This window comes from Blennius ocellaris, assembly GCF_963422515.1.
Source record: "Blennius ocellaris genome assembly, chromosome: 16".
NCBI classification, from domain to species: domain Eukaryota; kingdom Metazoa; phylum Chordata; class Actinopteri; order Blenniiformes; family Blenniidae; genus Blennius; species Blennius ocellaris.
The window spans coordinates 7671662-7686351 of record NC_137665.1 but is presented as its reverse complement, the minus strand read 5'-3'; the positions used below and the strand labels follow the sequence as shown (position 1 = coordinate 7686351).

The 14690-nt window shown below is 39.9% G+C and overlaps 1 protein-coding gene across 1 annotated transcript in view; it reads right to left on the bottom strand.

The window, feature by feature from the left end:
• Positions 1-297: 297 nt before the first annotated feature.
• LOC308141705 (protein shisa-8) overlaps positions 298-14690 on the bottom strand; it is a gene marked incomplete at both ends in the record, with an annotated part of 91287 nt that continues 76894 nt past the window's right edge. Inside the window, 2 exons of the mRNA XM_080511914.1 lie at positions 298-794; positions 11112-11228. Of these exons, the coding sequence (XP_080368040.1) occupies positions 298-794; positions 11112-11228 (614 nt within the window). The remainder of the gene's footprint in view (positions 795-11111; positions 11229-14690) is intronic.

The window sequence follows — 14690 nt, the reverse complement described above, 5'->3', positions numbered from 1 at the left end:
AGTCACAGCCAACACCTGCCAATCCAACACCTTCACAGCGTATCTGCTGCCGTTTATGATGCAGTGCTCTTAAAAAAAAAAAAATGTGAGTCTCACTCGCATCATTATTATTTTTATCAATGGTAACAATGATGAGTAAAATGCAGACTTAAAAAATTCCAGATACGATATTTGCTTGACCCCTCGTGCCATATAGCTGTAGATATAAAAGATATCAGAACACTTTCCTTCAACTCGGCTTGTTTTTTTTCTTTCTTCTTTTTCCTCTCCTGTCTTTTAAACCATTCAGCTCTGTATTCACACTGTGACCTCTGTCTTGCTGTTGGTGGCCAGTCCCTTGTGCTTGGGGTGCATGTGCGGCGAATGGCCGTAGCCCAGTGGCTGAGAGAAAAGCTCGGGCAGCGTCTCGATGCTAAACTGCCTCTTGTTGGAGTACGCTTGGCGCCGGCTGTTCTGTTGATGCAGTGGCTGGTGCTGCTGCTGCTGGATTGGGTGGTGCTGCTGGCCCCCGAGGCCCATGTGGGTGGCAGTCGGGTGCTGGATGTGGCTCTTGCTGGGGTCCCATGCTTTGAAGGCTGAGCTGGAGGTGAGCGGGTGGGTGTTGGTCTTGGAGATCTTAGGCTTGGGGATCTGGGAAGCGTTGATGGTGATGGCCAGTGGCGCGTGGATGTCAGGCGGTGGGAGGAAGGGTTTGTCCTTGGGATGGAAGTTGATCGGCTGGAATGTGGGAGGAGACTGGCGGTGGGTGTAATCTATCATTGGGTAGCTTTTGTAGTAGTCTCTGGCAGTTGTATCTATGTGATGAGAAAGAAGACCAAGACAGAGACATGGTTATGAATTAATCAATAATATGGACAATGATGCAACAAGATCTGTATATGATCAAGATTGTTAATGAATCAGTCTGGGCCAAATTGAGCCCATTAAAAGAGTCTCTTCATTTGCTGAATTGTGCTGCTTTTAATTCAAATAAAATGTGAAGTATTCTAAGGACAAGCTAAAATAAAACTTGTTGTTTGAGGTAAAGGAAGTGCCATCCTGTGGCACAACTGCATAAACAGAAGTACTTCTGCATTTCCAGTGTTGAGGGATTTTCTCCTGCGGTTTCTCTCCAGGTTCTCTCCATTAATGTTTGATTAATATGAGCACACAAGTTTTGTTTTTAATTCAGAATCGTCTGTGTTTTTGCTTTTCTCTACAGCTGCACGACAATGTGCAGGAGAGATATTCAGGTATCACTTGGTGTAACACCACATTTGTGTGGTTATTTAAAAATTAATAAATCAGAAAATAAGTAGTACTTCAGGAGATGTAGAGATCAGCTGAAGTTGTGCCATTAGGTTTTGTATTTAGTCCATTGTCATCTTAGTGGACACCAGTGTCTTTGTGGAAATGATATTGTATGTCAGTGAAGCACTGAAACATTAAAGCAAAGTACTCAAACACATTGCCAATGAAAAACCTGTGAACAAGGGTTTGATATTTATTGGTGTTTAAACTGTCAGCCACCATATGTCACTAACACAAAGAGAAAAAAGATACAAATGACAACATGTGAGAAAAAGCAGCCCGACCTAGTGTTGAACAAAACGGGTGATTTGTAAAGGAATAAAAATAGAACGGGTCCAGAGTGTCGAGTCAGATTAGTGCAAGCACCCTGAGTGGAACTCGACTCTGCTGTTTGGTCATCACTACAGACCCCCCCCCCCCCCACCCACCAGCACCACCACACTCTGCCTTAAAGACACTAACAACCTTGTTTGCTTAGCCGCGTTTTATTGGTTCCTTTTTCCGGAAGAGATTTAGAAATAAATGCTTGTGTCGGACTTTTTTTTTTTTTTAATACCTTTTTAGTCAATCTAAATCTTAGTGTTGTTTTACATTGCTTCTGATGATGATACAACAACATGAAGTGTTGTTTTGTGTGTCTATTGTTAATTCACTGACAGTTACAGAATGATAGCATATTACCAATAGTGTCATCTTCAATTATAGGATAAATTGAGTATAATTCAAGTTCATTAAGGTCAATGAATGTGGGTGTTTGTGGTGATACTGATACTGGTTGTAGCTAAAATGTTGATATGGTATTGCTTCCTAAACAGTGACCTTTTTTTTTACATTTATAGAAAAAAACACCTGGAGGTCTCCCATTCACGCTTCTTATAGATGTATATTGTTTAACTCCAGGGCACTTCACCAGTTGATGTAAGAGACAGAGTAAGATGAATCATTCACTCCATTTGAATAGTTTGCCATGTTGGCCCAAGGATGCAAACATGCTCTTTTTTTTCCTCAGTGCACCATCAAATAACACTATTTTCCCTCAAGTTGCTCAGTCTTCAGTTGGTATGTCATGCAGGCCTCAGAAATACGATAAGAGAGCATGACACAGATTTAGAAAACTCCATTTTTCTATAGAAAGCAATGAAGTGTATCAATATTCATTTCAAGTGGTGGAATCAATAGCAGCTTTGCATTCATTTAACTTTGGGAGGATGCTGAGGATTAGTGTGTAGTGTTTGTGTGCTTGTGTATGCATATACACATTTGTGATTTGTATGTGCTTGTGTGTTTATATATGTATATGCATGTTTATGTGCAGCTGTGTGCATGTGCCAGGCAGGCACCCTGGAACAGAGTGCTCATTTACATCCATTCTTCATGCACTGAATGAGAGTAAGCTGATAAAAAAAGTGTATCAAATAGTATTTACTCTGGAAATGAGCTGCACCGCTTTGGACCAGGTTGTACTGCTGAGTTCCCATCAAGTGTGTTGCCGAAGCCATGCAACTTATTCAATTCTCTGAAATATTCCTCTATTGAAATGTTTTGATGTTTGTGTTTTCATTCTTGTATATGGTTGTAGTCACATGATCTCTGAGCCGAGTGATGTGCACGTCAGCCGAAAGTACAACAGCAGAATTCGACAGTAAAATGGGTTAAAATCTCTGGACAGAGTGGAGAAATCTGAAACTACACAGAAACAATAAATTAAACACGCCCTTGGTTCTCACAACTTCTGTTGCTGTCCATTTGAGTGTTTCCATACATGTAGCCAGCAGGCGCACCTGACAGCAGTGTCCTCGGTGACAATATTACTCAACATCCTCTCCATTTCACAGACTCTCCATCTGCTCATTTTCTCCCTCTCGTTTTCCATTTGCTTATTTCATTTAATTTATACTCTTCAGCAACATCAGCTTTTGCTCTCTATCGAGCAGCAGCCCGAAGCGAGGCCCGTGGGCCTAATCTGGGCCACAGCATTATAACTGCATAAACTGGAGCCGCGGAAGGAGTTTGACAACATACTGTTGTTTTTTTTTTTCATCTATTTTTGAAGCTATTTCACTATGTCAGAGCTGTTGGCCCAAGAGAGCCTGCTCTGTCAAGTGGTCATTAACATTCTTTCATTATTTTATTAGTGGACATAAAACAGAAAAATGCATGACATAAATATTATTAATACTAACTGTAGCTGCTGTTTATGCTTGCTAATCCGTGTTTATCCAGGAGGGGGTATTTGAACAGCTCTTCAATCTGAAAAGCATCATTATCAATCTTCAAGCCACTTTCCAAACATAATAGCCACAATCAATACATATGATGACATACATCCTTAAACTTGCAAATATCGATTTGGTGCAGACATTTTTTTCCGTGTCAGGACCGAACCAAGCATGCCTCATGATGAATACATATTTGATCAATAAACTCATCCATTTATCTCTCGACTATATCCTCTTCATGCTGAGCAGTTTCATGGGTGCTCATTTTGGGTAAACCTCCTCCCATGTAACAAAAACACTAACCCAACAACAAAAACCCAACTGTTGAACATATAAATACAGACAAATCTAACTTTTCTGTCATTTTAATGTAAAAAATCCAAGTGCTGTAAACATTCGTATTTTATAAACATTCTACACACCCCCACGAGCAGATTGTAAAATAGTACAGGAGCAAAAATCAGACTGGCATTACGTCTCAGCGTGCACAAACTGTAAACTTCCAAGTGCAAATTTCTCAACAATCTACAAGGTTTCCGCCTCATAAAAATGGAAAAAAATGATATGGCTTCCTGTTTTTTTTCCACTCAGTTTCCACAGGTTGTCCACTGATCAGTGACTGTAAAGAAATTCTGTCCTGAACTGCAAACCATGTAGAAAAACTTTGAACCAGAGAAGTCGATTTATCTTCAAAACCTCATTTTGAGATTGCACCACTTATATCGCTTAAAATATATCTTAAAAGAAGCCTTAAAGAAACCTAAAGCATCTATCCTTAGGTGTCCTCGAGCATGTACTTTTAACAAATTTTTTTTAGCAATCACATGGTGATCCTCAGTTTAATTTCATGCTGAGCCGCTTTAACACCCCACAGTGCGGAAGTGCTTGTTTCTGTAGTTGTTCCCCTAAAACTTATAAAATAAAACAAATCAAGTGATAAGGGGGCTCGACAGTAACTACAGATCGCAACATTTTATTTATTTTTTTCATAAACAGGGATTTTGACCATAGTATAGTTTACGTTTACCTGATTTGGTATTAACAGATTAAAAAGTTTGGTCCGAACATGAACATCATCATCCCCAATAACAACATCATATCAATTGAAACCTCGTGGTGATACCAAAATGTACAATTGATCGCATCAAACAATGTGCCAGTAAAAGTTAACCCAATACTGCCAACTTCCCCAGCCTGTTTTGTTTCGCTAACAAAAAGAAAAGTTTTTTATCAAGACATTTTGACATTTTTATATAACAAGAAACGTCTACAAGGCTTGTTATCAATATAGGCCTTATAAATAAATAGACTTGTACAACAAGATGTTGGGTTGTGTGACCTGCTCCCTCATGTGTGACGCTGCTGATCACGGGGAATGACTAACCCATTGCGGACTATTCCTTCTGCAAGACGTTCCCTTTCAATGCAAAATCTTCAAGGGAATTTAGGTGGCAGGTACATTTGTAACTTTGTAAATCTCAAAGAACTCTCCCACAGGTGTGTTCACTCTTTCATTCGTTTGGATGTGTTCGCCATTGGCTTCCTTGAGTGATCGGTCGGTCGGGCAATGGGTCAACATGGTAGTGAATTTCTAAGAGTTTCTCTGATGAGTCACAAGGCAAGTTGCATCGAATTGTCTGAAGTGCCTACAGAGACATTCTGGACGGGTAATTACAGCTCGAACATGAACTTTTTACCTTGTGTCAGAAGAAATTATTGAAATTAGCTAAGCAATTACAGTCCTGATGGAGACGAGCTGTAATAATGGTGTTGGGGAAAAAAAAGTAGGCTTGGCTCCACATACCACTATAGGCAACTTATGTACCATACCATACTTTGAGAATCTATGAATTAGACTAATTCATCGATCTTAAAATAAACATATTTTTGAGATAGTCGTAACAACAAAAAGCAAAAATCTGATATAAACCCTGCAGATGGAAGTAGGCAGCTCTTTATAAGGTGAGCTAAGTACTACTTCGACTTGCAAAGACATCACAAGTACTTTTGAGGGAAAAAAAAAAAAAGAGCTTGCTCAGCTTACTCAGACAGAGGCACAGCAAGACAGATCTCTCCACAGCTGTCTTCATCCTCGACAGGAGTAACAAGTTCACAGCTGCTTTATAAATTTTGGAATAATAATGCGTAGTTACTGCTTAAAATTATACATTCATTCATGATATGTTTTCCTAACACTGCTCACCATGTTTATATTTTTTTCCTGAATGCCTCTGCAATGCTTTAATAAGATTAATCAGTACTGTTTGGGCCAGAGTCCTGCTGTCACACCTGGCACAAGACCTCTGTAACCTGTGGTGCACCTTCATTATCCCTCCCCACCCGCTTCCTTCAGTAAAGTTCACCTTGTCTGTATGGAAGACTTTAGGCACACTTATACATTGCAGTGCTGTTAAATATTATTGCATTAATAAAGACTTTTAAGCAGCTTGTTCCAGCGGCCTGCTGCTTCACTTGGCTCTCGCTCAACTCCCGTCCCATCCAAAGTGTTGTGTGTCCGAGCCATGACTTTGTGCGCACGGGAAGGATCTCCGTACCCAGTGGCTTGTTTACTGCTCAGCGAGAGAACTGTTAAGCATGTGCGAAACTGAGACTTAGTTTGAGTGTCTAATGGTTTTCTTCAAGGGAAACAACATAGGTGTAAAAATGGAGCGTTGAATTAGGCTTAATAATTTTCCGGTTGAGAGTCGAATATAATCACTGACACCTCTGCCACGTTCGAGCTTAGAATAAAATGTGAAACCAGGGGGCAAACAGTTTTGCTTGGCTATAGAAGAAATACAATCCACCAACCAACAGCTCCAAAGCTGAGCTAAGCTGTATTTACTGAAAGATGTGAGAATCTCATGAGACAGTGGGGAAACAAAACAAACACATTTCCCAAACTGTCTCCTCCCATTCAATTTTGCATCAAATCTACAGTGTGGAGAGGAACGAATTAGAGAAGGAAGCTAAACAAATTTGTTCTAAATGTTCTTACACGATGTATGTAATAATGAAAATATGGCGCACTATGTCGACCCTTCACAGCAAACTATCCTTCCCAGGATTCATCCTTCAGATGAGCACCGTGCAACAATGACAGAGGTCATAGGTTGGTATGTTTACTGTGTGGCGCTTTATTAGGAGCATGTGGGACATGTTGGAGGTGGATCAGCGTCACTGATGGCAGCAAGCATGACGCACCACAACTGTACTGTGTGCGAGACAAAAAGGGAGCAGATCCCAAATAGACGGGCACAAAGAGGAGCCTGTGTGTCATCAAACAGAGGCTGAGCTCAATACCTAGACTGCGAGAGAGGGGTGGGGGAAAAAAAGAGAAAGATGAGCATATTGCACCTCAATGTGTGAGGGATTTGTTACTTTGAAGTATTTTTCAGTGAAATGTGGCTGGGGCTCATTGTTGAGTGGTTGGGGGTTTGCTGCTGCTGCTGCAATCGGCCTTTGTTTCTCAGTCGCTGAGCAGAATAATGAGATGAGCTCGTCTCTTCACTCCTCTACTCACTCACTTCCAACACACGCCACAAATTGCTGCCCTTTGTTTTCCCCCTGCTTACTGTCTTAACTGCATACCTATTCTAGTCTTTCTCATCGATCCCTCTTTTATACCGCTTTGTCCGACTTAGGTTCGCAGGCGGCTGGAGCCGATCCCAGCCAACGACGGCAAAGGCAGCGTGCACCTTACACGAGTCCATCACAGGGAAGATACAGAGGGACAGGTTATCCTCGCACACTTTTTCAAACCTACAGACAATTTAGAGTCACCAATTAGCCTTAAATGCATGCTTTTAGTTGGAGGAAAACAAAGTCCATGCAGAAAGGTCCACACAAGGGAGAGCTATTCCACCATTATGAAATCATCTATTCTATTCTCAGTTATATAAAAACCTCCTCAATTGAGATGATTAGTTGTGTTCATTTCAAAATTGTATACAGTATTTTTTATTACATTTACTCCACAATTATTGTGTGTGAGTGGGTTTTTTGTTTTTCTCAAAAGGTTGTAGACTGTGGTTGAAACTACCATCCATCACTCAACAAAATTATCTTCATAGCAACAGGAAATAAGCCACGGCTTACGTCGTACCATGAGTTCACAACATTTTAAAAGTAGTTTTTATTCAGGTTTATCAAACCTCTCATTGTTTCTCATTTCTATGTATTCACTTCTACAGACGACTGCCACCCTTGATGGACGAAGACCCACCTTTTAAAGTCATGTTAGGAATTCAGACGTTGCAACTACTTCATCCACATACGTTTTTGGCAAGTTTTTGACACATTACACTCCTGCATCCCTGCAACATTACATGAAATATTATTCTGCTTGTTAATCACTAATTTTGTATCTTTTTTATTTTTAGTATTCAGACATTTGAAAGGGAAAAATCCTGTTTTAAATTCAAATCTGCATGTTAGCATTAGATTTATGCTAATTAATTATTTTTCTTTTTTTAAATAAGCATTATTCCTGTCGCGGTCACAATAGTGGCTGGTCAACAGATCACTACTCTGTCCTTCAAATCTTAGATGGCTGAGGCTCTGTAGTTCCTGTATCTGATACTCTTTCGCTTTGCATATTGTGTCATTGAACAGTGCATGTACATGTCAAGCTGTCGTTCCTCATCTTTGTCACCATGTCCTTATCTGTCTGCAGTGATCAGCTGATGATGGTTTGTGTGTTCGGATTTGCATACACATGTTTACACTGCTGACCCTTAACTGTGCCCCTTCATCACAAAGGAGTGCACGCTGTGTGTATTTGTGTGTAGACACCGTGTTCATTTGGGTATTTTTAGAGGGCAGGCCTGCGGCTTGAACTAGCAGGTTCACCCTGGTGCTCGCCGCATGACTGTCACTCACCAACCACTCACCCATTGTGCCCGTGTTTGTGTGGGTGCGCACTTTATAGATTTGTCTTTCTATTGTGAACATTTGAGATAACATTCGCGCGCACGTTATGTCATCATCAGCACTGGTTTGATGCCAGGATCCTTCCTTTTTTCCTCCCACATCAGAGTTAAAATGTCTGTTTAATAAGAGGGCAGGCTGTCAATAACTGTCAGCATAATGGCAGTGGAAGTCACCCATAATGAACAGCACACAGTCTGTTGTGTAATGTTTGTAAGGCTGCAATATTGGTAGTGTTCACTCCAGCACATCTCCAGCTTTTGAAAGCTCGTGTTGCACTTTGGTCACTCAAGGCTGCCCGTTCTCACAGAAAATAATGTGATATGGTGTTTAAAGTATATTTACAAATAAATATATTATCAGGAGGAACCAAAAATGTGGGCCGAGAAGAGAGCTTTTTATGTCCCATCCAAAAAAGTAACACGAGTTCTGTAGAGCTTACCTACCAACTACTATATCATACATGCCTCATAATATATGGAACAAAACTCAAACTTAGTTTTAAATCAGAATATGATTTGAGATGTTTAATTTTGATGCACAAACACATTCAGCGCACACAGGGATGTTTCCAAATTTGGAATAAAGTGGAAAAGAAACTGTTATTAATGGTTGTACCATTGCATGTATTTGTATTTAGTTTAATGTGCATCAGTGTCTTCAGAGTTTGGCTCAAGTTAAATTTATATTTTCAATGTTGCGGTTACTCGAGTTGTCCGGTCTTTTCAACATTTTCTGATGGAATTGCTGCACAACTCCTCGGAGCTTTCAAAATACTTTGTAGTATTTTACTAGGACAGTGGATAAAATGTAATTGTCTTGGTGCTGCTTGACACCATGAGGTCCAGATGAGAAAAGCTTGTGTCTCTAACTCAGGGGTGGGCAATCCTCATCCTCGAGGGCTGCAGTCCTGCATGTTTTCAACGTTTTCCTGCTCAAACACACCTGAGTTCTCATGATGAGGCTCTGCAGAAGCCAATAATTGCTGTCAGCTGTGTTGATGTGAGGACATATTGAAAACATGCAGGGTTGCGGCTCTCGAAGACCATGATTGCCCACCCCTGCTCTAACTCATTTGAATAGGATGTTTATTCCATTCATACATATCTATTCCGCCCCTGTGTTAAAGCACTAAATGTAGTATAATGTAGTTTATTGACACTGGTGGAACAAACATGTTTGGAAATGTGAGATTGCTGAGAAGACAGCGGCAGGCTTTTTTTTTTTTTTTTTTCCCAGTGAGTGGGCTAACTTAGTCATAATATTTACATCACGACTGCCATGATGAAATACAATATGAAAATCTGGAGTCGGCCGTAGCACTCAGACATGAATCTTGGATCGACATGTCTGGATGAGAGTCAACTAATTAAAAATGCATTATTTTAAATGGGGACTTGCTCTTCAGCTTGCTCTTCAGCTGCTTTCCCACACATTTGGCCTCACTTACTCACGTCTGGTATGTCTGATTAAGTACTTCTTGCTACTACAATATTATTATTCACATAGTATCCACATGTGTATGTATTATTCTGGTGCCTTTTAAAAAAAATGTTTTTAATTGCCTGCAACTGGTTTCATACAATGGCTCATGTCAAATATTTTGAGAAATTATCAATTTAAGTCATTTATTCAAATGACATTAGTGGTTTTTCATCAGAAAAAGTTTATTTAAAAGTCTGTGGAGCCTAAGGTCTGAGCACAGTTATACTTCTCACAACCAATAACATAATAGTTGCCCATTATGTAATAACCAGCCAACCGACCTGTCATAATGATTACATGACATTATTACATGATTGAAAAGGCGTGAATAAAAACTTTTCAAAAATGTAAGAACTGCAACCAATAATGTAGTAATGTATAAATAACCTCCTTTTCTTGAAATTGTTTTTCACATGTTTTGTACAAATAGCTTATTTAAATTTGGTATAGTGGATCGTATAATCTTCCAATTCATTCATTGATGATACATACTCTCCAAGTCTCTCTCCCAATCATGGTTATAAAACATCTTCAACAATTTTACTACAATATGTTATGTTATTAGCTTTATTAGATTCAGAATGGCCAAAATTATCACATTATTGGTTATTACATATGTTGTTTCTGATCTAAGAGACCTTGACGGAGTAACTTGGATTGGAAGAAAGAGAAAAAAAACTTTCACTTGAATGGTAAGAAACAACCACCGGGTATTTCTTCAACATTATTAAAATTAAAGGTTTCATCGGTTTATTCTCTCCCTCTGTGCACCTTGGAGCTCTCCAAGGTGCTGGTTGACTGCCCCAATGAATACTCACTGGCCTCAAAAAAAAAAATCTGCTTAAGACATTAAAAACAAACTGTTCCGTATTTCCAGTTGTTTACAGCTTGTTGTTGTGAAAAAATGCCTCTCATTGCGCAGAGTTGTTATGTGCTTATTATAGGCTTCCCTCTAGCTCAGGTGCAGTAGAGCATTTAATGATGACAAGTTTGTCATGGTCTGGCCTTAAACCAAACAGTGGCCTTACAAGACGAGGAAAAAAAGGCCAAATCAACAAACCTCATGGTTCATGGAACTGCGAGACTCGCATGGCTCGAGCTTAGGTAAACCCCACAAGATAGTTATTCTACATTAGCAAGTGTGTGTCCATGTAGTCAGCATAGTTGTGTCTTTGCAGTCGTACTCACCCACAGCCTTGAGCGAAGTGTACTTGTTGAAACCAATTCCCAGGTTGTTATGAGGGTGAGACAAGGCCATGGCCGGACCCAGGGGAGATAAAGCTGCATTGTTCAAATGATTATGATCTAAGGGTGCGAGACGGAGGCAAAAACAAAGAGAAAAACAACATATTAAATGGTTTTCTGAAAGGTCAGTAAGAGAAATAAAATTTGCATAATCATGACAAAAAATTACATCGGACAAGTAAACGCAGTCTGTGACTGCAATGTGGCCACACAACACAACACTCAAATTTGCAAACCTCTGACATATTAATACAAGTGAGTTTTCTGTCAAGTTTGGATATGTGATGAGCTGTAACTATTTGCACAATGGTATTGGCCCTCATTCAGTAATTATTCTGCTTACAATAACAAATATTTTCATAAAGCTTGTCCATGTAGAACAGATCAACACTGGCTGCAGACTGACTACACACACACACACACACACACACACACACACACACACACACACACACACACACACACACACACACACACACACACACACACACACACACACACCTTGAAAACACAACGACAGATTTGTTTACCGCTATGAAAAAAACCAAACTGATATAGAGATAAGCACAACATTTGTCACACTTTCATTCATGCTTCAGAATCACTGGCTTAGTCACAGCAGTCTGGCTGCCAACTGACGGGTAATTCCCAATCACAGCATGCTGCTGTACAACAAACCAATAAAATAAGCCCCTCAGCTAATACACCCATCCCACCCCCACAACTCCCACTTGACGCAATTTATTTTTGGTATTTTTTTTTTTTTTTTTTTGTTGAAGGATTTTTTTTTTTTCTGACACTAGGAATATGGATCTGTGAGGAGCATCATCACTCTGGCTGAAGGACATCATGTTCACTGCAATGTCAATAGTTTTTGATCGAGGGCTGCATTTATTACACTAAATGTAAAAATGTCGTCTGCAGCACCCCACAGTGATCAGACATAACATGAAGACAGTGTCGGCGCCGTTCGTTGCTCCTTAGGCAACAAACCGTGATGCACTTTGTGATCCGACTCTATATCAGAAGCAGCATTAACAGCAGTCTGTCAGATCGTATTCATTTCTTATCAAATTATCCTCTGCCCCCCCAAGATCCTGTTATCGTCTACAGTAAGAATCATGACAGAATCTTTGAAAATATTCACACAACCTTTTTAACCTTAAGGCACTTTAAGCCCTCCAAAGAAACAAAGTCATGCAAGGATTACTTCACTCGCCTCTAAAGCGTCGTCTCTCCAGAAGTTTAAAACTTAGCTAAAACGGTCTCCCATGGGGGCTCGAGTGCGTAAACAAACACCCGCGTCTGCCAAACCCACGATAACCGAAACGCATCAGTGAGAATCAAGCAAAGGGGGTGAAGCACAAGGCGGAGCGAGTTGGCGAGGCAGGGAGAAAGCCAGAGAGCGAGGAAAGTGACACCAGGGCTGACTGATTGAATTAGAAATAGATATTCACTTCTCCATGTAATTGATATGCAGTAATGACACACTGTGTGCAGCGTGGGGTGCAATTTTTATTTTTTTTACAAGCTTTGTGTCTGTGTGTTTGAAAAAGAAAAAAAAAAGAGAGTTATAACATTGTGCAATCCAGTCATACCACCTGCTGTAATTACTCATTCATCGACCAGCAATCCCGAGTAGAAATTTAAAGCTGCTTGAACTTTATTCGTTCATCCAAATACATACAGTACATACAATCAAGCAAATAAGACCTGACTTGATTACCCCACAAACTTGATCTCCAGGAATTTTAGAGATTTGAAGCTTTAGCTCTGAAAATTGCCCTACATTCAGATGCCATATTCGCAAGCGTTCTGGTGGTGCGCCAACAAAAAAAATAATGAGATGAGCATGGAGGGAGGAATGGAGAGAAGCACAGAAAGACTGAGAGAGTTTAAGGCAGGGAAAGGGGGGGGGGGGTATCAGCAGCTAATTGATGGAGAGATCCCTGGCTGGTCTCCAGTTAGACCATGGGGTTGTTACCGGCCGAGCGCAGGGATGGAGGGAGAGTGAGAGCGAGAGAGTTTGTTTTGCGATTATAGCAGAGCATGCAGACATGTGCTCACCAGTTATGTCCTTGTTCTGTTTAATGCATTTTAAATAACCTGCTGAAATTGTCCTGTTGAGAAAATAAGGCATATTGAACTGTGAAGACGTGGAGGGAATGGCTTAGTTTCGATGTTTTTTGTTTCGTTTTTTTTACCTCTAATTTTTGTCTATATCCTTTTTTAATCAAAGTGAATGTTCTTTAGATTAAGAGAGGTAATCATGTGAGCTAAGACAACAAAAGTCAAGGGTAGAAACATTGAATCCAACAGAATTAAAAACACGACATCACGTGTTGAAAGGGACATTTTCAAAATACAATTGTCTGGATTTCATTCGGGTTCTTTGTCATCCTGATATTGACACGACTTTCAGTATTCCAGCATCACTGCTTTGAATTTGAAATAACACAATCAAATTGTCCTTTAAGTAATTGCCTTCCATTTAGATTTTGAATGTATTTAAATGTTTTTCAGGTGGACATCTTTTTCTCTGTTCCGTCCACTTTTCATTTCAACTTGATTAAAGGTTTTTTTCAAACAGAAAAAGTAACTTGTGCATCACATTAGATAATATTTTTAATCTCCAGTAACTAGGGAAGTTATTCTATTACCTTTAAATAGGTAATTGGTAACTCTAATCATACTCACTCAACTGGTATGTTATGAGTTTTTTCCGAAAACCTTGAAAACAGAAATGATGAGCAGAAAGAAAGGGAAAACTGAAAAAAAAACTTTTTGGTGTTTTCAATATACTAACTATAAACTAGCTTTAAAGGCAAGAGATTAAAGATTGCTTGTTTTTTTTTTTTTTTAACAAAATACACTTTTTGTTTTAAAGACTCTCTCTCTCTATATATATATATATATATATATCTTCCCATTTTAAGACATCGTGTTGATTTAATGAACTGCCAGGCCACCAGCCTGTTCCTATGTCGTATTCAGGAGCTTCCAGTCATATAGTCACTTTGCAACTACTCAAGCTGCCTTACAAAAGTGTGAGGAAGAGATCGAAAAGGAATAATTTCATCTGTGTATTCTTGAATAAATTCTCTCTGAATGTCCTACATTTCCCCCCGCATGTGTGTTCATGAGCGTGCGCCTGTTTTTGATGTACCATAGTATGGAGGCCTCAGAGGAGAATCGCTCATAAGAATTCAAATTTATGTTTATTAAAGAGAAGCAGAGAAGAAAATGAGGGCTTACAGTACATGAATGCAATTCACAGTGTGGAGAGAGACGCACAGTGGGGGTGGGTGGTGGGGTGGGGGTAATTGTGCACGTGTTTCAGTGCATGTTATTTAAAAGTATTGTTCGTGCGTCCACCACTCCTGCGAGCGGCGGCGGCGGCATGTGAAGTTTATTTTGCATGAGCGTGCTTCCCCTGCCAGCATGCATTTGTTTGGGTTTGAGTTTGTGCTCTCGCAGGCGTACCTTGTTTGTGTTTGTGTGCACGCGTGTGTGTAACGAGTG